Source organism: Ruditapes philippinarum, unplaced genomic scaffold (assembly GCF_026571515.1).
Source record: "Ruditapes philippinarum isolate M1 unplaced genomic scaffold, ASM2657151v2 ctg1063_1_1_1_1, whole genome shotgun sequence".
In the NCBI taxonomy this organism is placed as follows: Eukaryota; Metazoa; Mollusca; class Bivalvia; order Venerida; family Veneridae; genus Ruditapes; species Ruditapes philippinarum.
In genome coordinates this window covers 134,546-161,779 of record NW_026858757.1, presented here as the reverse complement: position 1 = coordinate 161,779, position 27,234 = coordinate 134,546, and the positions used below count along the sequence as shown (strand labels likewise).

At 32.0% G+C, this 27,234-nt stretch overlaps 1 protein-coding gene across 1 annotated transcript in view; it reads right to left on the bottom strand.

Moving 5' to 3' along the window:
- The window catches only part of LOC132754142 (zinc finger protein with KRAB and SCAN domains 7-like), a 48,752-nt gene that overhangs the window by 12,783 nt on the left and 8,735 nt on the right, over positions 1-27,234 (bottom strand). The window contains exon 4 of the mRNA XM_060744737.1: positions 24,604-25,416. Coding sequence (XP_060600720.1) covers positions 24,604-25,416 — 813 coding nt within the window. The remainder of the gene's footprint in view (positions 1-24,603; positions 25,417-27,234) is intronic.

Genomic DNA, 27,234 nt, shown 5'->3' with positions numbered 1-27,234 from the left:
CCATATTCTTACTTATTTTTATGGCAAAATGTATTGAAACATTAGTTATCATTACATGCAGCAAAATGTTATTTTATTGAGAGTTGGACAAGTAAAACCAATTACATTAAGCTTGGTTATTTAGTAACACTTGTTAGTCTGTTTAAACCAGAAATTTATCAGTTATGAAATTATTTTATTGGGAAAATTTTACAAATATGACAAGATGTTTATTTTGAAAATTTTACAAATATTAATCCCTTTACATGTTATGTTGGAAGATTTAGGAACATAAATACTATTGGGTATTATATAACTTAAGTGACTAACTCTTTAGTATAACAACAGTTCATTAACATTTAATTAACAAAAAAACAAATTTCAACCTTTATTTATACAAATCGTTTAAAAAAAAAAAACAAGTCATTTTTTTATCATGTTACAGACCCCTGATGGTCAAAGGAAATTAAAATGAAATCAATACTGCTGTGTACAAACAACTTTATCAATGTCAAACCAAGAGCTTGTAACATATTTAACATTAAACAAATTTTACAAAAGAACAAAATCACAAGAGTTGCTGAAATACACATAGACTGTTTAAAGGAAACCAGTCAAAATTTAACAGTATGTGAGAAATATTTTACTGTTGCGTAAATAAGCAAATTTCACACATTATCAAAGGTTCATCGTGGTTGATATTCAAGAACAAAGCAAAAATAAACACCAGAAGAAAGTAACTTTCACTTGTGTACTCCAATTATTTTCCCTATGGAGTGTGGCTTCAACTTTTCTTTTTGTTTTTGTGTACTAAACTTCAATATATTACACTTATCACACATCATTACAACAGTAAGGATACAAAAAAATAACATTTTTGCAATAGACACAAAATACTTCCTTCACAAGTTTGAACACTGCAAAACAGACAGAAATTTTTATTTACATTAAATTATTTACAATTATTTCTAGTAAATATTTGGAAATTCCTTCTGTAATTCCGATGACTCACTGTTCAGCCATTACGAAAGTGATAAGTTTTTCCCATCAGCATAGAGCTAGGCCAGCCCAAACATCAATCAAGTCTAACCAGGCTCTATATAGTTGACTGACTAACTCTGAATCTTCATCTTGGTATACCCAAAACTTGAAATAGATAGTTCCAAACATGGAATCTGGACAAGTCCATTTGAAAACACATCAACAAGATTTAGGGGCTTAGAACTGTCCACTTTTAAAGATATGCACACTATACACATGTTTTTTCATGTTACTCTTCACTGAGAAGGCTCTACCACAATGTGTACAAACAAACGGCTTTTCTCCAGTGTGAACTCGCACATGTCGCTGTAACTCCCAATTAGAGCGAAAACTTTTCTGACAAAAACTGCAACATAGTTGCTGCTGGTGAGCGTTCCCTGAATTACCTGAAATGGAGAAAATAATTTTACGTAAAATCATTACTAAAATCTATACCATGCTTATAGCTTGAAGACTAAGTAAAGTTTAGAGGAAATTGTTCATGTGTATGGCTATTTTATCAACTAGTGTACATGTATAACATGCAAGTGTCAACAAAGTTCACACATTTGTCCATTCTGGTGGTGCTTATCCTTACTACTGACTACATTGAATACATATTCTTTTCCTATGTATGTATCAGTTTTTTATGATTTTATCAGAAATTTCTAGTAATTACCAATTAACTACATGCACTTTTTTATTCTATCTTTATTGCACAATCATATTTCAGTGTAGCACAAAAACAACAATGAAGATTTTTTAAAATCAAAATAACAATTATAATAAACATTCTTTGTTTTTCTTGTTTAAACACTGTACATGTGTTAATAGTATGTGTGTACTTAACATTTACAAGTCTACAAAAATTAGAACTTCAAATAATTTCACATTACATTTATTCATTTTGTTGATGGATAAATTCCTATTTTAAAGCAAAAAAAGATGTAGGAACAATGTCTATCGTGAAATTACAGTTTTGACTATTTTCATGAAATTCAAGTTTTGACTATTTTCATGAAATTACAGTTTTGACTATTTTCATGAAATTAAAGTTTTGACTATTTTCATGAAATTAAAGTTTTGACTATTTTTATGAAATTACAGTTTTGACTTTTCATGAAATTACAGTTGACTATTTTCATGAAATTACAGTTTTGACTTTTTTCATGAAATTACAGTTTTAACTATTTTCATGAAATTACAGTTTTGACTATTTTCATGAAATTACAGTTTTGACTTTTTTCATGAAATTACAGTTTTGACTTTTTTCAGGGCCTGTTTTCCTTTTATAGCTCTTCAAATCCCTCCAAAAATTCTTTAAAATCAAATTCTTTTTCATCAATTTGTTTCGTCCCCTTTTACAAAAATATTGTGTAATCTTTTTCCTGTATCTGTGGTAAAAATTTTGTGTAAAATTTTCATATTGATACAATCAAAGGTTTTCACCTTTTCCTTTTTCATGAGAAATAACATTTATTTCTAAAATTATGACTTATATAATACTAAAGAACTGAAAGACTTTGAACATATTTCAATTTTCCTAGCTATGTCTAATAATTAAAGAGACTTTGAACTGAATCAAACAACCTTATACAACTGTGTTCATAATCCATTGCACTTTTTCCAAACATTGAAGATAATCACAAACATATCCTAAATCTTTTTCTGAACCAATCAAATTATTAACGAAACATCAATTAAAATCACAAAACAGATGCTTTTTATATATGACAACATAAAAGTCACAACTTGGTACAGTATAATGTCATATCACGTGTCTTGAAACTCTTGTATTCTATCAAAATGTTTTGACATCATGTGCCGTTTCAGGTGACATTTTTGTGCCGTGGCATATTCACAAAACTGACATGGGTATGGTTTTTCTCCGGTGTGTCCCATTTCATGTCGCTGTAAAAGGGATGGTGTTCGGAATGACTTTCCGCATATCCCGCAGAAAAACTTGTTTTTTGATAAATCTGGACTGTAACCCAACGTGTTCCAATCACAAAAGTCTGAAATACAAAGTAAAAAACAAAAGTTTTAACATCTAGCAAAATTGCTGTTTCTCTTAGACATATATCCCTATGCATGCATAAATTGTTTAATTAAATGTATAGATCTTATATCATAAAGGTCATCCTAAACTTCCTGCAAAAACTTATCCTCATTATAATCATAACCAATGTATATTATTTTTTAACCCTGACCCAACTATTCTTGAAGAATGGACCAGTCCAGCTTTTCAATTTTAATTTAATTTTTAGGAATTTTAATACCAAAATCTTGAAATAATGAAGGACTCTAGTAATTGTCTAGCTCAGATGTATTCTATAGCTGGTTTACTAATCTGTTCTAGCAACAACCTAATTGCCAGGCCAATTATCTCCCTTGTACATGGAAAGATAGCTTGCAATACACAAAGTATTATAGGATTCAGTATTTTTATTTTAATGACTGAAAAATGATTTTAACCCATTACTTCATATACACGCCTTTTAACGCCTTTTTCACCCCCCCCCCCCTTTTGTTGTCTCAAATGATGAAAAAATGCCTTATTTAGGCCCCAAACACTTGTTTTTGTTTGAGAAATGTTGTTAAAAAAAGTGACCTCTTTTTCGGCGCGGCCCCCCAACCAAAAGATACATCAGGGGGTTGCCAGAAGGGGGATGTGCCCCCTTCTGTTTGGGGGGGTTTGAAGGGGGGCGGAGTCCCCCTCATCGCCAAGAAAATTTTGGACTTGTGAGAGGCTGTAAATGACCCCAGATTGATCATAAGGTAACGTGTAACCAACGCTGAAAAGCATTTGACTCTATCTCAATCCATTGAGAAGTTGCAGCACTTTGAAATCAATTTTGATGGAAAAAATCAAAGCAAAATAGTGATTTTTGGCAATTTTGAGATGTCCCCTCGTTGCCATGGTAACAGAAAATTTAAGCCTGAGCATGTTGTTGCAAGGGCAATGGTCCAGTCAACATTTGTGCCAAGTTTGATTAGTGTTGAAGCAGTTTTTATAGTATTATAGCAATTTGAACTTGTAACGGGAGACTTTTCAATGAAAACAGCCATTTTTCACAAAATGCTCATGAAGCAATGGGTTAATCCACATCAAAAATCTTTTAACAATATCTGTGTTCCAAATTTGTTTATAAACTATAGATTTCTTAAAACAAATATCATGTCACTGATGTGTCAGGGGTAATAATTCACTATAGTGATGCATGTCTGGGAAATTGTGATGTTTTATGTCCAACAGCTAAATTTACATTAGAAAATCAATGTACTAAATTTCACATTAAATTCATATTATTTCAAAGCCAATTAAGTTTATTTGAAGCAATAAGTTTCAAAATATTTCATTAAAATAAAATTGGAGTATGACCTCTTTGCAATGTTTTTCCATGTAAAACTAGAGCACCACAAAGGCAGGGCAATATACACCCCAATAAAGTTTATTTGAGTCATCATAAATTATCTTTTAACTGTTAAAACTGTTTCTGCATCCTAAATTCCTTTACTGAACTTTTTAAATTGTCTGAAAAATATTTCATTTAAATTGTCCTTATTATACTTCATATAACTTATGTAGAGTTCTACTAGGCAATGCTACATGCCAAATACTGGCATATACAGGCTGTTCTGACTGGTGGCAAAACCTTTTCACTTTCAGTTCCAGCAGGGTTAAAATCATGACTAATTATATCATTATGTATTCACATGTCTTGACACTCCTGTATTATATCGAAATGTTTTGACATCATGTGACGTTTTAAGTTACATTTTTGTGCCGTGGCATATTCACAATATCGGCATTGGTACGGCTTCTCTCCAGTGTGTCCCATTTTATGACGCTGTAAAATGGCCCGTGTACTAAATGACTTTCCACACATGTCGCAGCCAAACTTGTTTTTTGATAAACCTGAACTGTCACCCAGTATGTTCCAACTATCACCGTCTGAAATGCAAAGTAAAACAATAGTTTTAATCCTAGATTGAAAAAGTCTGGCAAGATGGTTTTATATCATCAGTATTGCTTGTGTAACATCCCCCAGCATCATTTCACCAAAATATATATTTTAAAGCCAAATAACTATTTGTTGTCAAAGTTTCTTATGCTGTCTAAAAACTATACGTGTAAAACTTTAAATGCCTTATATAACAGACTTGTAACATTACAAACATTTACCTTAAAATATCTGGACAAGGGATGTTTCGAAATAACAAGCCACCTTACAGTTACTTGTTAAAGACAAAACATATTCTCATTAATATTATATTAAGTTTAATTTTTATTTTACATTTTCAATTGCTTACTATGGTACTCTACTGAACTTCAAATTAAACACTATATTATTTTCATATTCAGAAACTGCACTGTGTATTGAAAGTACTATGAAACACTATAAACAGCTGATAGTGCCCACCTTCTATTTCAGTGGCACAAGACAATCATTTCAATGCTTGCATTTATTTCATAACCTACATGTAGCTAATTATGGGGCACATTGTTTTTGCAAATAGCAGACCAGAAATTGCCTCCCCCTCCCAGTATAGAGACAGCAAGTTTGTAAAATATAAACCAATAAAGAAAAGAATGTCTACGATTCAACAATGGCTTTAATCCAAATAAACAAAAAACATGTGAAATATATCATGAGAACAACACTTCATGTCAATTACACAAACCACAAGTAAATATATAATTGTAAAATAGATTAATAGTTCAAGTGTGAAGACTGTTCCAGTGGCAAAATTTTTGCACACATGTAAATCATATCCTATTTAGAAATATGATGTTTTCAATTTCTCCTGTCATACACTTGTTTATGAGCAAATACAACTGACTTCCTTGTAAAAACCTTGAACTATTGTAGTGCACCATGATGTTAGATAGATTGCTTATTATCATATATCAAACTATAAGTATCATTAATGGAACAAACTTCCACTAAATCTGCTGTTGTTGTTGATGTAAGATTCACTCTGACACTAATACAAAGGTTATATGGCATTCAATGGCAACTTTTCCAGCTTTACTGATAGAGGAAGACCTCCATGCATCATTTCAGACACAAAAGGGCACTAGAACCACCAATGTTACATGAAAATACAAGATTAAAACACACAGTGGTGAAAAACAGGTTGTTTGAAGTCAACAACATTTAAAATTTATATCTAAAGGCCTCAACAGAGGGTAGGATTTTGAAGTACAACACCAATTAAAACTGAGATGTACAGACAAATCTTAATGTGTGAAGGCTACTATTTCTTGATTTCGGAAACCTTAAGTCTAGATGTAAGGAATAGGACATGTTCTATTTTGAAAATCTTGTCGTACAGATTTTTACAGACCTCCCACAATGACAAGTAACATATAAGCAAATTATCTCCTGATAATGGGTGTAATGAATGAAAGTACAGAATAATTAGGGCTAAAAGGTAAACATAGTAGTAAGATGGGGTAAAAATGATGTTGAAAAACTCTTCAGGAGACCCAAAGTTGTGTTATGTTCGAATCCCAAATTATTCCGAAAATGATTATGTCACGGTATTGAGTTGTTCTAGGGGAGGGGAGGTAGTTTGTAGGCGGCCAGATAGCTTAGTCAGTAGAGCCGCAGTACGGTATTCCGAGGGTCCCAGGTTTGAGTCTCGGTCAGGCTTCACATTAAAAAAATATATATATATTTTTTTTAATGGAGGTGTTTCAATCATTACTCATGGCGAAAAAAAGTATTTAGTGAGTAAAGTATGTAAAGGATCAATGTAAAGGGATCCTTTTTAGGGGAAACCTCAGATGATTCTTACAGTGTAGAATTACTGTCTGAATGCAAGTGTTGTATAGCTTTGAAAATTGTACATCTTATCTCTAATTAGTGCTGTACAACTAAATCCTACCGTCTGTTGAGGCCTTAACACTTATATATCTGTCAAGAAATACAAGTATAAACTTTATAATACAATCTATTAACAAGTAAATAATATAATCTATGTAAGGCATTTTATTCTGGTAATTGTATAATGAATTGAATTTGTTGGATAGCAAGCTCTATTGCTAGTTTTATTATTGAAAGGACAAATCACAACACAGCTTAACTTATTTGTAATCCAAGACTCGCTGGTTAATTCCTTGGCATGGCTAAATTTCTCCGTAAAATTGTTCTTGGACATTGAGCTTAATATTATGAACATATTTCTCTCACTGCTGTGTCAGAAATGATGACGGATCAGTAATGATGCAAGTTAAGTAGTCAGTCACAGAGAAATTGGTTGTTACTTATAAGTCATCCAGAAAAAGCTGGTTTAAAGTTGATCAACCACAGAGATATGATCATAAAAGTGATATAAGTGGCATAAAAAACGTATCAACAACTTGTTAGACAGGATAAGGGACATTATATTACTTCCTACTTCTTTCCCTCCACCTTTCATTCATGAGTAAAATGTTTTTTCATTAGATGTGTTTTAAGATGACAATTCTGTGTGGTCCTATATTCACAATACTGGCAGGAAAATGGTTTCTCCCCAGTATGTACGACCATGTGCCTTTGTAGTTTTGCTGAGCTTGGGAAGGCCTTCCCACATTCGGTACACCGGCATACCAATACTGTGCCATCACGAGTCTGAACCGGAACTCTGACACCATATGATCCTGAAAACAAAACAAAAAGTTTTTAAATTCTCTTTAAAAAAATAACAAGCTTTTTCCACAGAACTAACAAATTTATCAACGCCCTTGTTTAAGTTACTCACAAATAACTTTCCATTTGTCCAAAAAGTCACACTGAAACTAAATTTTTCGCAACAACATTCTTTAAAATACACAGCCCTCTTTTTTCATTTAATAATGTACATTATGAAGGTAATGGGATTATATGACAAAGTATTAAATGTTAGATTCTTTAAAGCAGATGCCTCCAGAATCATGCTCATTTTCATGCAAGATTTTAAAATGTATTAAAAAGTCAAGTTAAGTCAAATGAACAAAGAAAGAAATTAACACATTGTAAACAACACTTAAAGAGCACAAAAATTACCCAGAATAGATCAGAATATGCAAATATGGCCCTTTATGTGATAGTCACACAGAAGGGCGATAAATACAAGAAAAAAAATTTTCTTCACTTTTGAATTGTGAACATTTTTACTTTTCTCAAAATCTTATTACATTTTCCTCAAGGCTAATTTTCCTTCAATAAATGTCACACTAGCTAAGATGGAAGGTCCATGGTTCTTTTTAGGTGCCCTGATGTGCCCTATATAATGCCAGGAGGAAACTGTCTCTACACTGTGATCACCTAGACATATCTATCACCCAATCTTAATGCATATAAGAGATTAAAAATAGATCAGAAGTATTTGGCTGATGATATGCACAAGCAGTACCGAAATTATTGAAATTATGGAGTTTCTGATTTCTTATTTTTTTTTATTCTTTTCATTTCAACTCTGCACAAGGAACATTTATCTTGTTTTTTTTATATATTCTTTATTATATTTATTATTTTCACTGTCTTTTCAGTCCTCAAAATAACATACTTAACTATATTAAAAGAACAAACAACATTCTAAAAAAAATCTGGGGAAACCACAATAACAAACCTATGTAACTAAAATGTTTTGTGCACCACTTAAGGTTATGCAAAATTATAAAATAATCACCCATTTCATATACACTGTCATGTATTTAAAACAATCCACAGCTTTTGTTCACACTTTTTGTCTTATGTGCCACACTATAAACTTTATGATAAAATAATGATAGTCACAAAGATAGGTAATCTTTATCTACATATATCACTGTCAGCCTTTAGCCTGCTGTATTACCAGAATGGATTTGCCCTACTTTGATCTTAGCACAGTCCATTTAAAGTTAAAGGAATTCCAGTGTTTAACTACAAAAATTGAGCTGCCAACAGTATAGAGCCTGGTCAGACTGCACTGATTATGAGATCAATGTAATTGCCCATGTTTATTATTAACATGTCTTTTCAGGTTTTCTTTCTGTGATGAAGTATAGTCACAATAGTTGCACCGGAATGGTTTTTCCCCGGTGTGTATACGCATATGTCTCTCCAGTTTGGCTTTACTGGTGAACACTTTACCACAGAGGCTGCATGGGTTGTAGTACTGTGCAGGAAAATTCACTCCTGTCAAGTCACTTCCATCATACGTATCTGAATAAGATAAAAGATGTTATTTAAAAGGTGTTGAAAATTATATAAATTCAATACTTCAATGACTAAATGTTCACCTAGTTTACAGAAGTTCAGTGGTTCTACTCAGATGCCCGTTCATACCTGAATAATACACTAAGGGTATCTGGTCTTCCTTCACAAGTTAAGCTGGAAAGTCCACATTGTAACCTTATAGCAAAGCTGTGACATAAAATCTAATAAAACAAATAAATAAACAAACAAATTATTCTTTCAGAACAGAGTTATTCTACAATTTATTTCAAGAGAGTGATATATTTGAACTGTTACTAGGTATAGTTCAAGTCTATAAAAGTTAGTATAATTATGTACATTCTGTAGTGAGGACATTGCCAGTGAATATAAAGCTATTATGGACAGTACAAAGAACGAAACTGAAAAAGTAATGTTTCAAAATTTTTAAAGAGCCTGCTTTAACTAGGAGTTGAAAATTTCATAACAAAACTTTTTAGACTCTTATACTTTCTTCAAAACTTGTATGCCTTTTCAAAAAGACAATTTTTGTTACAACTATTTTTCAAATATGTCAATTAGTAACATGACTTTAAAGCTTATGAGACATTTTTAATCTACAAAGTTTGTTAATTTTTTACATTGCAAACAGAGATCATGGCATCATTCAATTTACTAAGGGTTAAAAGAATGCGGACATAAGGGGAAAATGTTCAGAGGAAAATTTCATTTATTTAAACATAACTAACTGTCACCTTAGTGCAAGTAACACATAATCCGTTACTGCACAAACATGACAAAATGTTTTGTTTGCTGTAATAATTATACAGCATTTTGGGTCATACATTTCTAAATATATACAAGTATAATATACTATGAAATAAGGAAGAAATATTAACATATCATCAGTGAAAGCCAGCGCCTTTGCCCATTAAATACTTTGAAATAGAAATTAAACGCATTCATTTCAACTTAATATGCATCTTTTGTTTTTTATGTTACACATATTTTCATTGGTCCATCCCTGGTGGTTTCAAGTGTATTAAAGCAACATGTTTCTTCAGGTTACAAAGCTGGTTACACGCGTAGTCACAACTTCTACATTTAAATGGTTTTTCCCCTGTGTGTATAAGCAGGTGTCTCTGAAGTTTCGCCTTGCTTGTAAAAACTTTACTACAGTGGCTGCACGGGTTATAGTACTGTACGGGAATATTCGCTATAGCAGAGTCTCTTCCTTCATATGTTGTACCTGAATCAGATTGAAAAATAAATAAATAAATGAAAAGTGTTGAATATTAAATTGCTGTTTGTTTTCTCAAAAAGTACTGTTTTGTTAGAAGACATAACACAAAACTGATGTTTCAATGGTTTATTAGCCATTGGCCATAAAGCTGTTATATGTTTCAATTTAAATCTCTTAGCAACTTTTGGGCATCAGTGAGAAACTTCTAAGAGTATCAAAAGAATAAAATAAGGAAGATACTTTCCCCTAAAGGCCATACCTTTTGCTTTAAATGGCAAAATATATGCCTAAACCCCAAAATATTTGGCTAAACCCACAAAATAGAAGGCTAATCCCAAGAAATACATAGCTTAACCATGGAAATATATGGCTTAATCTTAAAAAAAACAAGCTTGGAGTTAAACATACTCAAGACTCAAGCCATACAGTTTTATAATACTTTTATTTACAGGCTATATTTAGTTTAGCAAGTTTAAGGAAAACTGTAAGAAAATAAAATTGCTGAACGAACAGCTTTTGCTTATTACTATAACGTCTTGTATCTATAATATTCTGATGTTCACGTTCACTGAATTCCTAAAATACATTTAAACAAACCCTTTTTCTTAATCATGAACAATGACACAACACAATGGTCCAATTTTCATTCATTTGAGTAAATGTACACAGATTTTCATTGGTTCACCCATTCCCTTCTAAGATGCACTGTAGCCACATGTTTCTTCAGGTTACAAAGTTGGTTAGAAGCATAGTCACATTTTTTACATTTATATGGTTTTTCTCCCGTGTGAATTCTAGCATGGCGTTTTAGCATCCATGCACAATGGAAGAACTTCCCACAAACAAGGCAGGTTCCACCTAAAAATACAGAAAATTACTTAGCAATATAAATTTCTCCATTTTAATATCTATAAAAATCTAAATCAGTAAGAATGCCAGTTTGCTATTTTTCACTTTCCATGATTTAATGATTTAACATCAAAGACCATGCAGTTTACATTTAATAGTGTACATAAATGAATTATTTTTTTAGTAACATAATATATTATACTATAGGACAGGGTTCAAAGGCCAATGAGGAATAACTCACTTGCAAAGTACAAATCACTTACTGTATAGCCTGTAATAAATCCCCCCCCCCCCCCCCAAAAAAAAAAAAATTAATAATAACACCCCAACTATTTGACAAAGAAAACAAACTGTGTTTCAAAGACAACAGCAAATTATTATAAATCAAAAGCAAAGGAAATTAGCTCAAGTTAAAAAATTTAATCACATCTTGTTATTCCAGCATAATTATATAATCCAGTGGAAAATATTAGTCAAATACAGTACACATTGTTTTTATTTTGACAATACATGCGTATTCAACTTTTTTGTACCTTGATAAACAGAAAAACATATTTTTTACATCACTTTAAGATTTGCACAACTTAATAAAACTTTTCTAAAAAAAACGTTCAACTGATTACACAAGTTTTATAATTGAATGTACATAAATATTTCCACAATCTATGTCTGGTTCAATTTTTTTCCAATGCTTTATTTTTTTTTTTCATATACATCTATTATCACTATGTATTTTGGTTCGTTAATTGCCCAACATTTTGATTTAAATGTTGTCCTACAATATGACTTTTCAACGAATTTTTCTGGTTGAACCCTTTTGAACAGTAATTACAAATGTACGGTTTCGCTCCGGTGTGTATCCTCACATGTCTGTCCAGAAACCATTTTCCTCTGAATACTTTTCCACAGAATGGGCAAGAATGCCCTCTTCCCTCGGTGCCTATTTGAGCTTGAAAAATTTCTTCATTTCCACTCATTTGAACAAAGCCATCAAGTGCCTGGATGTTTTCCGAGCCAATACTGTTGCCGCCCAATAGATTGCCAACCCCACCAAGTCCAGAGCCGATCTGAAGGTCACCTGAAAATGTCAAGGTCAATTAGATTCTTTTTTAAGTATTATCCTAAGATCTTATGGCACATTAATCCTTATCAAGCTAAATATTCTTATATAGAAGAGTCCATCTTTTGATCTGGACAAAACTGTCTTTTTTATGAACAATTTTGAAACAGGTCAAATATTGCAGACCATGATCAGCCGGCACTGACATGCCAGCTAATTTTAGTCTGCTCTCGTTAGTGGTAGTATGGGTAAAAACAGTTGCCACTAGTAGGGTAAAGGGATAATGAAATTGTTTCTAAATATCAATGACATGTTTACTATACAGTCATGGTGAAAACAAAAATTTACTGCAAATATTTTCATATATTATGACAAACAACAACTTGCATGATATTTGTAGAAATTGTTTTCATTTCCAGCCTGTAACTTATTTCTGACAAGACATTACCTCTTTTCTCATCATTTAAAGAATACTGGATATTCATATATCATTCATACATTTTCTTTACAAATCAGCGGTATATTCATAAATGAAATAATCAGACAAATGAAGTCATGCTTTGAGACAGTGAAATTATTCTTTTATCCATTTTTTTGCTATTTTGAAAAAAATCTATTCCCAATAGTTTTAAACCCCTGACAGGGATAGATATTGATAAAGAGCACAAAATTTAATATTCAGCACAAAATTTTTATTACTACCCAAAACTGACAATGTTTAAGAAGCAATAGCATAGATATGTCTCAAAAAACAAAAGAATCTTACAACATCACAGGATTCTATTTTACCAATCATACAGACTGTTTTATACACTAATAATTAACTACATATGAATTGTTAAAATAATTATTTATAAGTTCATAAACTCAAAGAGACCCAAAGAGGTCGCAAAAGTTTAACTGATCATCAGTGTAAAATTCTAGCTTTTAGAAAACAAATTAGACCAATGAAAGAAGTTCATAGAATGGTATAGAAAATTAATATGTTCATAAACTCAAAGAGACCCTGAAAGAGGCTGCAAGTCTTAACTGATCATCAGTCTAAACTCCTTGTTTCCAATTGGTAGTTTTAGAAAAACAGTCATTTGAATCAGACCAATGAAAGAAGTTCATAAATAGACTAGGTTACAAATTGAACAGTCAAGGTAACAAAACTCTCAATTATTAATCAATCTAAAATTCTAGTTTGTGATTGTAAGTTAAGTAAATAGTCATTTGAATTAGACCAATGAAAAAAGTTCATAAATAGACTGGTTTATAATATTATTCGATGCAGGGCAATCTCGTACACTTGAAGACATTTAATTGTGAAGTGTACAATACAGTAAAAGCCAGAAAACACATTTCAAAATGTATCTGTATAAAAACCTCACACCTATATACACATAAATTTTGAAACCAGAATTCAATTTATTGTAAAGACCAATTATACCCCAGAAATGCTTTTATTTTTATTTCTCAAAAGCTTTTTATTTTTGGTGTATTTCTATAGTTGTTAAAACGATATCTTGGGCCTAGTATCTCAACCATCTTTTTCTTCTGTTGCTTTATGGCATTTAGTACAGTTTAATTGGGAATTAATATTTTTGTAAGGATGTCAAAATAATTTTGCTACTTTTATGACACATTATTATATGCACATAATATTATAGTGCTACTTTCATTATTTAAATGTAAAATTCCTGCCTGCACTTTCTAAAATAAAAATGTATAAATTTCTGAGGCACAATGGGCCTTTAACATCATTGCATTTAACATGAAAAAATTGTAACAAATAAATTTTGTAAATGACAACACATAATATTAAAACATTGTAAAGAAATCTATTCTTATTTTTACAATTTCAGTATATGTATGCAATTTGAAACAATTACAAAGTTTAATACAATTATTTGTACAGAAAGAAATTAATTGTGTTTCTAATTTCTTATCAACGGAGATATGTAAGTCTAATAAATAGAAAAAAATCTACAAAAGTAAAATGCCATTCTTTTTTAGTATGAGGACTTGTTTAAATGAGTTACATCTTTTTTGCGTCAGCGACCTCAATTTAGTGAATTATCTGATATTTCAACCAAAGTAAATAAATAAATTTTTTCATGACTTAACTTGCCTAGTCAAAAGTCACAGTGAAAAATTTCAAAATTTACTTTCTTGAACACAATCCTTAAACATATTTGAGCCGCGTCACGACAAAACCAACATAATGGGTTTGCAACCAGCATGGATCCAGACCAGCCTGCGCATCCGTGCAGTCTAATAAGGATCCATGCTGTTTGCTTACCAACTCTATTACAAGTAGAGAAACTGATAGCAAACAGCATGGATCCTGATCAGACTTAATTGGGAAGAGGCCTAAGCCTCTTGAATTTGGGGGAAATTATTACTAAAATTGCTAATCTGGAAAGTAAAAAAGCTGATGTAAATTCAGATTTTAAGGAAAACTGCATGATTTCATATAAAGTTTCTATTTGGAAAAGGTCTTTTACAGACCTAAGTCATGTAAGGAAAAAATTACGTAAATATCGTCTTTTCCTAAATAATATTGCACAAAGATTTCAGTCAGGATACAAACCCTGACAACATTTTGGCACCAAACACACTCGTGGGAAATCTCCTTGTTCAAATAATATTTTGATCAATACTTTTCATATCAATGGATGTATTTCTATCAGAAAACACACAGAGAAGACAGCAAGGTTTATAAGTAAAGTCTATAAGCACTCTGAGCAAGTTTTCGAAAGCTTTCTGTTGCTGATGTCTTTACCATTAGCTTTGTTCTTATCTCAATGGAGTTCCACACCATCATCAATTTATGTATTCACTATTGTTCAAGGTGAGTGATTTTCCAGTGGTGAACTAAACCGAAACATAACAAAGATCTGTTATCCATTACAGGATAAAGTTATTCGTTACAAGTCCATTTTTTTCCTATAATGTAATCCCATATGCATTTTCAGATGGAAAGACTGATTTGCTGCATAGTCGCATATTTCACATTTATACGGTTTCTCTCCAGTGTGAATTCTAAAATGACGCCTCAATAGGTAACGATTGGAAAAATTCTTCCCGCACAAATTACACGGAAAACCTGAAATTGAAAATAAAATTAACCATGTTTATGTTATCAACAGGAACAAATAAATATCAGACATGCATTTCTTATTCTTTTCTACTTTTCGCTATATAGAAAACACAATTATTACAACATCAAATAAATTCTTACAGAAAAATTCTGTCCTTGCGAATTGTTTTATGGAATTTAGTTTTAACAACTTATACAAGCAATACTTACTAATCATGAATTTTGTCATGCAGGATTTTCTTTTGGAATGACTCATTTACACATTCAAAAATTTTTCACTGTTTCCAAGTAACTGGCTGTAACTGACCTCATTATATATTTTTAGTACCCCAAATTAAGTGATTTTGTTATACATATATTCAATGTTCATTTAAAAAATTAACAAAAGTATATCTCAGTCACTTCAGGGATATTAAAGGTACATTATGCCTAAGTAACAAATTTACTTCTTTAGAAAGGGCAAACAGGAATTTATATTTTAGATGCTTGTCACCTGAAGGAAGTAGCATTATATGTGAAACAATTTGTCATAAATGTAGTAAAATCTAAACAAATTAGTACTTTGACTTCCATACAAAATATTCAATCACTACAACTTAAATAAATCCTAAAAGGTAACAGAAGCAAAAAAATTGTTTCGGTAATTGGCCAATTAGTAAATTTTTGAAAGCTATTAAACACCAAAAAAATAAAAGGCTTTTGAGAAATAAAAATAAAACAATTTCTTAAGCATAATGGGCATTTCAATAAAATCATACCAATGACAAAGCTTCAATCTCAAACCATTTTTAATATTCAAAACTCAACATAGTATGTTTTGTACAATATACAATAAATTTATACAATATACAATGAATAAATACAGTATACAATAAATAAAGCATAGTAACCATAATTACAAATTACTATTATTAAACCCTCAACTAACAAAATATATTAAATGAACTCATCCATCTTTCAATCTGGATAAAAACAGTCATTATTTCTAGGGGGGAAATTAAACAATATGTTCCATCTGAGAAGTGAACAGTGCAAACCATGATCAGACAGCACAGCTGTGTCAAAGCAGTCACTGCTAGCACCAAACCAGTAATGCTAAATAGATGTATCTAAATTGGACTTGCCCATCTTTTCAGTCTGGACAAAACCGGTCATTATTTGTAGAAAAGATTTAAAATATGTACTGATGGATTAGCACTGGTTGCATTGGTAGTCGGGACTCGGTAGCTACCTGCTCAAATCAGTTTTTTATTCTTTCATATATGACAAAATTAATCTCAGTTTAGAAATTACAAGGGCCTTAGTGGTTATTGGTTTCAGTATTTCAAAGGTAAATTTTACTGTTCTAAAACAAAATTAATATTACAGTAAAAAAATCTTGTGTTCTTATTCTTACTAATTAGTCGTGAAAAAATCACTTAACCATTGTAAGAGAATTCATTTTATGACATACCATACACTATAATTATGAATTATATTTAATTTACTTTTTTGTGGACATGATACTTTTCCAAGATAATCAAAATTCAGTTTTTCTACAATTAACTGTTGACAGAGGGTAGACCTAATACTATAGAATGTGAAACTTCATTTCAAGTTACAACACCTTCTAAGCAATATCAACATGCATAAAATCACTTAATAGTTCCAAACAATGTAAAAACATGTTTTCTGACAGTAAAGAACACAGGACCAGATATGTTGGGTCTGTAATATACAGTATACACAAATTTGTACCTTACTTTATACAAGTCATCAGTTCATCAGAAATTGACGGTCATTTTAAGCGAATATTCAAGTTCACATTCTCGGTATGTATAAAATTTTACACATCTGTTTTCATATGAACGACCATATGCGAGTTAAGATTCTCTCTCTGATTGAAACATTTCTGACATATGCTGCACTTGTACGGTTTATGACCAGTGTGAATTCTAAAGTGGCGCCGTAAATGCCATGAAGAACGGAATTGACGGCCGCAAACACTGCACGACTTTCCCATCTGCTCCTCTGGTAATACTGTTGAACTGTCCCTGCTACGTGCCCACTCATGGAAATTTGTCGACTGTGACAGCAGACTTTCAATACTTGGACCTGAAAGTTTGGAGGTTGAAAGGTTGGAGACTAAAATCCCAGCGTCTGAAAGGATAAAATCTATGTTTTAATGAAATTTCTGTTTCACTTCTGCTTTCAGTGAACCTAGACACACATAGAAATCTGGCAAATCTGTAAGGAACATAAATAAATTTCATTAGTTAATTGAAGCCAATATCAGCAAACTATGGTCAGTGTAGAAATAGTTCTAAATACAATAGTAAAACTTATTGAAATTAAACCTCCTTTCAACTTGTAGCGTTCTTACCAAGAACAATTAAATTTTTCAAATTGACATGAAAAATAAGTTGATTTCTTCTAGGTCAACAACTGTTACCCATAAAAAAACTACTGACTCGAATCCTTGTATACATCCTGCAATGAAGCTCAAACCTCACACTCCCCCCCCCCCCTACCCCAAAAAAGAAAGGCCATGCATAATTCAACAACTATTATGCTTCCCAACCTTGCAGTATACAGTTGTGACAAACAAAAATTTTCCTTGGTGTTGTTTTTCAACAATATTGCTTACATAACAATTTTAGGTAACAAAGTTTGTGATCAGGAAACTTCAAACTGAACTACCTGAAAATTTATATGTCAAGAATCTGCAAATTTTATTTCATATTTTGTTTTTCATTGCCCTTCAGGGAACACAACGATTTAGCAGTCATTTATGTAACAGCATCATTTTATCTTTGAAACACACTAGAACACCAAACAGACAAAGACGACTCCACAGTTAAATATTTCCTTTAGCCAGATCAAATCAACTGTAATTTTCCGATTTCATAACAAAATTGTATCAAAATAGCAAAATATGCATGATGGATTAAAAATCCTGTAACCAAATTAGCCAATTCATTATTTCTGTAGCAAAATAAGCCAATTCATTATTTCTGTAGCCAAATTATCATAATTATCTGTTGCTAAATTATGAAAATCTTAGCAAATACTGGCAGTGAGTGAGCCCTTGAAAAGCATGACAAAAGCAGTTAGAAACATGGAGAGATTATTGACCCCATGTTGGCTTCTATGCCAAATATCAATAAATCTAGCAAATTAATATAAATACAGCCTTTATCAATGTCTTCTTTTTTTGTCAAAGTTGTTAAAATACACAATAGAACAGATCATATATTAGTACAGATGATCAATTTCTGGAAACAGAAGAATAATAGCATCAAAAAAAGACATTATGATAATTTCATAAACATTAATGAGATATAAAAGAACATGACTGTTATCAATTAAAAATAGGGTATCATTCAAGAATGTTGTCATTTTTTAAAAAGAAAAAACACAAAACAACCATTTTTTGGTCAGTATTTATTAGTTCTATTCTTATCCTTTTTTTCAAAAGAGGAATGTAATTTGTTTTATGGGAAACAGTGTATGTAGGGGTTCAAAGGCAAAAACGTTTATTTGTTACATTATATAATGCCCCAAAAACACACATGTATTATATATCTACCAACTGTCAACAGCCTGAATCATTTCATTTCTGTTTTATTACCTTGTTCATTTATTTTCACATTCATGTGCATGAACTTGGGTTACATATACATTGTACATATATTAGTCTGCCAGTTGTTATATGGCATCAATAAGGAACATGTTTTCATGAGATATTTAAGTATATAAACACCTAAGTTGTTCAAAATAAACAGGGGCTCCTTCTTTCATAACAACACAATGTCATCCAACCTCTGCATTACTTCTGTTGTTCTTTTTCTTATGCATTGTTTTATTTTATACATTATCATATAACCATATCAAACTGGATTACGTTTTACTTTCTTCATAACTTTCGTTAAATATTTGACTTAAACCGGAGTATATTGTAAATTCTTACAGCATAACACATTTCTCCTAGTCACATACATAACACATAAAAGATAAACTTATAACATGGAATAAATTTTCAGGATTCAGGGGGTGAAATGGGGGACTTTGACTTGTTTCCTAAGCAATTACTGGCATAGTAAATTAAACACCGATGATATCATTTCATTTAAAGTCAATGTCATAACACATACAGACATCAACCATATAATTATGTGATTATATCCATTTTTTTTCCAAGGTAATTGACCATTATCTTTAAATATTCATAACTAAAACATGGAAAAAGTTGAAAATGAAGGTGTTTCATCTATCAACAGCTTGTATAAATTCAACCATTTTGCATGGATTATTATGTATTCCAGCATTTCATTTTAATAAAATATTTTCAAATTGATGACACTCTAATATACTGTTTCGTAAAATAAGTAGATTCTAGAAATGAGATTTCAGAAGAGACAAGATCATACATTGGGCATATTTCTAGGAGCTGAACTGGTTGGCAACAGACAATAAATCAATTATATTATAAATTGTAGAGGGAAAATGCCTCAGTCAAGAACAATGAAAAACAGTAATAGTTGTGCAAAGGTTGACACTTCTATATTACAGGACAATTTTCACAGTTGCTACACATACACAGTATGAAAAATCTACAAGTATTGGCATTTCCAAAAATGCTAGGTATCACCATTCAGTCAGGTATTTAAACATTTTCTTTGATAAATAGACTCCTTCCTGAACAATAATGTTCCCTTTTTTTTGAGAACCATTTCAGAGCCTACACACTGGTTTTGAGCTTTGTACATGAAGAAAGTATTTCTATAAATATTGATAACTAACAAGGAATATGGCAGATGCTGTGCTCTGAAGTCACACCTTGTTGAGGTTTTTAGTTGTCCATTTTGTTATATTGTATTCAATTCTCCATTCTGATTGACTAAAGGCAGGTGGTGTATGGACCCGTAGAAATGGTCAAAGCTTGTTAATTGTATATGATTCCTTCCAGGAATAGCGACAATAAAGGTAAGATCCGTGAGTGTCTGTCTGTTCACCAGAATATCAATCTTAACCTCTGAGCAACCATATATTCAAGTGGCATCCAAGAGCATCACTGGCCATAGAGACAATTTATTTACTCTCAAAATACAGAACAAATGGTATATTGTAGTTGGCCACTTAAAATATAACTAACTAACAAATAACTGAGCTGAAGTCACATTATAAACTATTAGATGAAAATGGCTAATTTCCAATTTTTTGCCGATTTTCAAAGAATATAGGTATTGACCCGTATGATGCATTTTTCAGATGCCTTTATCAAATCTGTAGGAAATACAGGCAATCCACATGGGCTGAAACTTCTAAAAGAGTTCAAAGGGTTTTCTAACTTTCTTAAACAGACAGGCCATGACAGTCATATGACACAAATTTGAAAGCGGATCATAGAACAGCAAATTTTTCAAACTGAGAGATTTTCCAGAGGAGTGGATCATAATCAATGACAACAGACACCGTATCATGATAAGTCTCTAAACCTGCTCTTGTGCTCACTTTTAAAATCAGATCACCTTCTCTCAGTACTTATAAAAAAAGATTAAACTCAAAATAGTCATGGACATTTTCTAAATTGTAAGAATGGTGAATTTATACAAGCTGCTGAAAGATTGAGAAGTCTTACAGGGGTTACATGTAAGAGGAAAGCCACTAACCTATCAATCACAGAATCTTCCTTCATTAAATGGCTAAACACTTGTTATATTCTCAAAGACATAAACATTAACAGTTGGCCATAACTTCACAAGGACTAAATATTAGATGTAAAATGTTGTTTTACATGTAAATAACATATTTAAATTCATCAAGAAAGGACTAAAGCATAGAATAATTGTCATAATTATACATAGATAGCATTCAGTCATGTTGTATTCCATCATCATGTGACTACTACTTTTGAAAACTTTTGTCACTTTCCTATCACCCAAGCAATAAATGATTTTTTGGAATTTTGACCAGTTTATTATCAATTACTAGAAAGACAGACAATACAAAGAGCACCTACCGCCTGCGGTGTTAACACTCTTCTGTCAGATATTTGTCAGATATTCTAAGTTGAAAAGGGGCATAACTCCAAAAATATTCCTTTCAGAGTTAGGCCACATGTTTAACAACTATTATTAAATTATGTTGATGACTTACAAAATGTTTGAATAATAGGCTACATTGAAGTTTTTGCACAATGACAACCCCGCAGTGACCATAATAGCTCAACCTTTTCTTTGAAACGGACAAAACAGCCAGAAATTCCCTTACCTGAGGACCCCTTAATCCCTATAAGTTAATTAAAATACTTATTTGGAAATTTCTGGATAATCCTAAGTGAGTGATGCGGACGGGACAATTTAGTCAAATCACATTTTGCCAACCCTGACATTAAACAAATATTTATCATTCTAACAAAGCAGCATTCTTTCAGACAAAGCAATAGCAAGTGGTCAAAAGTGTGATGGAATACAACATTGGTATAAATAAGCAAAACTTGACAAAACTTGTCAATATTGAAGAATCAGTTTTGTACAGCCTTGATCATCTACATTACATATATACTGTAACTCTTCATCAAGTATACACATTTTTCTTAGCTAAAAATATTATATTATTAAGTGCTAACAATTGCAAATCAGTTGAAATTTCGAGTCAAATAATTTGTCTTTGCAAATCCGTTGAATTTTGAGTCAAATAATTTATCTTCCTGTTTTTTCAAGCATAAAACCAATATTTTTGGTTGGGGCCACATTCATTGTAACAATCTAAAGAACAATATTATATACAGTACTCAATCAGATGATGATCTTTGCCTGCTTATCACATAACTGATTCTTCATAGCAACAGAAAACAATCTCCAGTACAGTAGTTTCTATACATATATTCACAACCAAACTTTATATAACATTGTATTTTGTAGCAAAAAATGTCTGCAGTGAGCTTTTAGTTTAGTACAAATTGTAACAATACTTGTTACTTTGAATTTTAGTTTGCAAAAACTTAGTTGTTGTTTTTTTAATGTGTACATCTTGAAAATGTTCAGTATCATGCGTATGTATCAAAGAAAGAAGAGCTGTTCCCCAGAAAATGGTGAGTGAGTCATACAATGTACATGTCTAGACACCAAGTTGCAAACAGTGTCTACAGTGGTTCATTGTAGACCTTAATAAAAGTAATTTTCACAACATTAATTACCATTCTTTTTTTGCCCAATTTAATGGTAAACCAAGTCTGAATACTGTAACATGATGGGAATAGAGTATCTATATAAATAGATTACACATTCAAATATTAATAGGGGAGAATATAACTTATAATAAGAGCTCAAAGAATTGAAAACAAAAGCCATGCTAATTATAAGACACCTACCTTCTGCTACACGATGTAAGTAAATAATCTACATCACCTCTCCACATCATCATAGTGAGCAACACATGTATATACTGTTTGCCCTAACTATTGGTTCTAGGATGTCCCCACAAAAATGATTTTGTGTACAGGCAAATTGACCACTGACCAATACAAAATTTATACTAAGTGCCATAAAATACATGTTACTCATTAAAATTTGTCATTCTTTAAAAGCAAACTATCTTAGACTAGAGCTTAATCACATGACTTTTTTGTGATCTGTGTGGGGCAGAAAACCAATACATAAGACGGTCCACATAGTATTTTCACAATTAGCTTTTTCAAGAAAATACTATCCAGAAATCTATTCTCCATACAGATCACGAAGAATCAAGGGCTATAAGCATTGTATGTCAATACTAAAATGTAAATGTTCGGACACAAATCAATTTCTAGGTCAAATAAAAGAACATTTTTATTTCTTTAAGAAGAAATCAAGTTATAACTTGCATAAATTTGTATAATCAGTGGTCAATAAGAAAAAATTCATATATATGAGATATGTAAATTCAATAAAAGCATCTCCTGAAGAACAGCCCTTCTATATTTGAGTACATTTATCAGAAACTACCAACCAAGATTGTTTTCTGTTAACTATCTCCTTTACATTCCCATACAGATCAACAATAAAGTTTACTTCATGTATAAACAGAATGGAGTTTTGATTTAAACAGTTGGACAAATATATTTCATTCTGTGATATTTTCAGTGTATTATAATTATGTAACAAATTTAAGTGGTACTATTTAAGACTTTATTAGTAGTAGTATGTCATAACCAGTTACTGTTCGTAAGGAAAGGCTTAAGAATTGGAGCATAGCTCTGTTAGAAGGTAACTCAGAGTTACAGGACCTGTCCAAACCAACTACTTTCAGAAGTAACTTAATGCATAAACTTGACCAAAGTGTGACTGCGATGTTAATGCTGGGGTGAGTACAATAGCTCTCCCTATTCTTTAAAAAGTCGAGCTAAAAATTAGGACTGACAAGCTAGTCAGGCTAGTAACTTAGCAACATTCACTGTAAATTGTACTCCAATAGAAAACCTTTTTTCTGTCAGGCTAGTGCTAATTTCACTGGTACCAGAAGACGACAAAAACTGCAGAATGTAAATACATGTTGATGCATCATTTCAGACAAACTTAATGGCTCGCCAGGTAATGAGGTATAAACTATGACCTTTCTTTAATAAGTTTACAAGCTAGTAAAGAAGTAATCTTCCCCATTCAAATAATCAAGTTTCTTATGTTGGGTTCAAATCCACAAAAGCATTTATAAGTCAGAATCATAAGCACACAAGATGACAAGGGTTATCTTGATAAATCTGATTTTCCGTACTGTCTGTAAGCCCTAGAGCCTGGTCCAATTGTAGGCTACAGCAGAATTTAATGCCAATTTAGGTGCAAAATGAAAATGCTTTTATATCATTCAAGAGTACTTTAATGCTGAAAACTCTTACATCTTTAACTGGCTATAAAAATACTTTAAAAATCTTCACAATTTCATTTAAAAACATCTGCTATATACCATGTTTTATCTGGTTTAATCAACTTTGAAACAAGCTATTTGGTCCGCTTTATTCCATTTCATTGTTTATTAGAAATAACCAAATTTTGTTTTCTACTTAGAATCTATCAATGTTATCAATTATCATTTCACAGGAATGCGCATACAAAAGCTGCGATTGTAATATACTCATAGAGGCAGAGAACTGTTTTGAAGTATGAAGTAAACGTTTACTGACAAGACCTGCATGTTCAGTATAAGGAGATAGTTGGTGATAATTTTATAGGTAATAATCACTTACTGTAGCCTTGCTGAGATTGACTATCTATTCCAGAGGTCGAGGGATCAAACTGCATCCCCATGGAAACATCGTATTGAGGCACAGCTGGTCGTCCAGGTTCAACACCAGTTATTTCTAATTCCATATCATTTTCACTAATAGCTTCTAGTTTAATATTAATATCTGCATCAGTTCCCTCTGCACCAGTGGAGGTCCCTGCTTTGTCTAAATTAGAATTATCACCACCACTAGAGATCAAGTCTGAGAGATCTGACTGCAAATTAAGTCCTTCATTAGACGGCTGAGGTGTTGTTCCAGTTGCTGATGACTCAGATCTATTATCATCGTCATCACGATCTCCAGACTCTTGTTTTACATTTGCTGGCGTAGATGGTGCAGAGGAATGAGGGGATGCAGATGGTTGCCCGGTGCCAGTTGCACCGGAAGCAATATTTGAAGTGTCAGTCGCACTTTGATTTGATGATTCGTCATCTTCTGGTTCAATTTTTATAACTTGACCATCGTTTCCTACAGGAAGTCTCATTGCACCAGTGTTTTTATTAGCACCTGAACCTTGGTCAAGGTTTAATGGACGACGCGGTGGGCGGGTCGAGTAAGGTTCATGACGTACACCTGGTGATCTGGATGAGAATCTTGGAGAATACTGTCTGGGTGAACGTGTAGGCATGAATCTCGGTCCTCCACTAAACCGAGTTGGTGACATCATTTGTTGGAGTTGTTGTTGTTGCAATTGCTGTTGCTGAAGTTGCAACTGTTGCTGTTCCTGTAACAACCTTTCTTTTTCTTTCTCCTGTTGTTTCTTTTTGTGATGATCTGAAAAAACAAACATATCAATAACTAAATCTAAGTTAAAATCTGAAAATCCTTGTTATATATATGTTACTGAGAAAGATTTCTATATTTCTAAATACATGTAAAATTTGAGATTGGTAAACAAGCAAGACATTACATGGAAGGCACTATTTATTAAAAATGTGTAGATATTATACAGAGGTTAAGTTTGAAGAAGTATTGATATATGTATATATTATTAGTTTTGTTGATTAATACAATGGTCATTAATTTGGTGGCCTGACTCCAAAATTACCAATTACAATTTTCTTTTCTTTATGTGCCATATTAAAAGTCTAAAGGTCAAATGGTGACTTTCCAACTTTACTGGTGAAGCAAGACCTAGGGTGCCCAGCAATTTTTTTCTTTGTTTGGGTCTGACCCATCCCAAACGAAACAAAATGGCCAAGATGGCCCTAGATCGCTCACCTGACCCATCAAAATCACACGAGCAATTACTGGGACAAGCATCCTAACCAAGTTTCATGACAGTTGAGTCAAAAAATGTGGTCACTATAGTGTTAACAAGGTTTTTCCATATTTGGGCAGTGTGACCAAGTTTTTGACCCCAAGTGAGCAATATTTAAACTTTACCTAGAAATCATCAAAACAAACTTTCAGACCAATTTCCAGGATATTTGGATCAAAACAGTAGCCACTAAAGTGCGAACAAGACTTTTCTACTTTTAGCTCCTGTGACCTAGTTTCTCATCAAAAATGACCCATGTTCATCCAAGCAATTACCTAGACAATCATCCTGATCAAGTCTGATGACAATTGAGTTAACAAGAGCTGTCCGTAAGACAGCGCGCTCGACTTTTTTATTGCTTGCCAATAAAAAAAGTTTTTGCAGTAAAAGGCAATACAAGAATCTCTGTATTTTTAAAGTGAACAATGGCCATGAGCATTAAGATATTTAGTGAAGAATTATTTTACTGAATTGTGTGATACCCTTGAACACTGCAGCAAAGTTTGAAATGTTTAAGTCAAAAGAGGGCTGGTAAGAAAGAAAAAAAAACTGAGTTGAGCCTTAAATAAATTTAATAGTATTAAACCCACTTTGAGAGAATAAGGTATTTTTACGTCACTCAGAACACCTTGGTAAATGACATAATAACATAATTTTTCAAGAAATCTATGCCAAGGAAGCAGTATATTTTTGTACTTGTATTTTTGATACCCTTGAATATTACAGCAATGTTTATATGACATAATTTATGGTAAAGTGAACAAGTGGATAGGAATGAATTTTTTAGATTTTTTAAGTTTTTTAGTGCTTGCCTATAATACAAAACATTGACAGTTAAGGGCCATAATTCAAATAAAATCTTTGACAGAATTACCTTCTCCTGGACATGTTTGGGAATCATGATTGTAAACAAGTATTCCAACTTTCAAATTAATATCTCAAACAGTTCAGTCAAAAAGTGGACTGGTACTAAAAACTTAACCAAGATTCTAAGTCGATAAAAGGCCTTAATTTTTTAAAACAAATCCTTGACAGAGTTACCTTCTCTTGCGTACAGATGGGGGTAATGATGTGAAATAGCATTAAAAGTTTCAAAGCAATATCTCAAAGGGTTAAGGCAATAAGTGGATTTTACCCATATTCAATGTATTTTCTAAGTCAAAAAGGGGCATAATTCTGTCAAAAACCTTGACAGAGTTATGTCCTCTTGTCTGTTGATGAAGGTCGTGATGGTAAACAAGTATGGTCAGTTTCAAAGCAATACCTCCAATGGTTTTAAAATAAAGTGAGGTGGTACAAAAAACTTAACCAAGCTCAATACACTTTCTAAG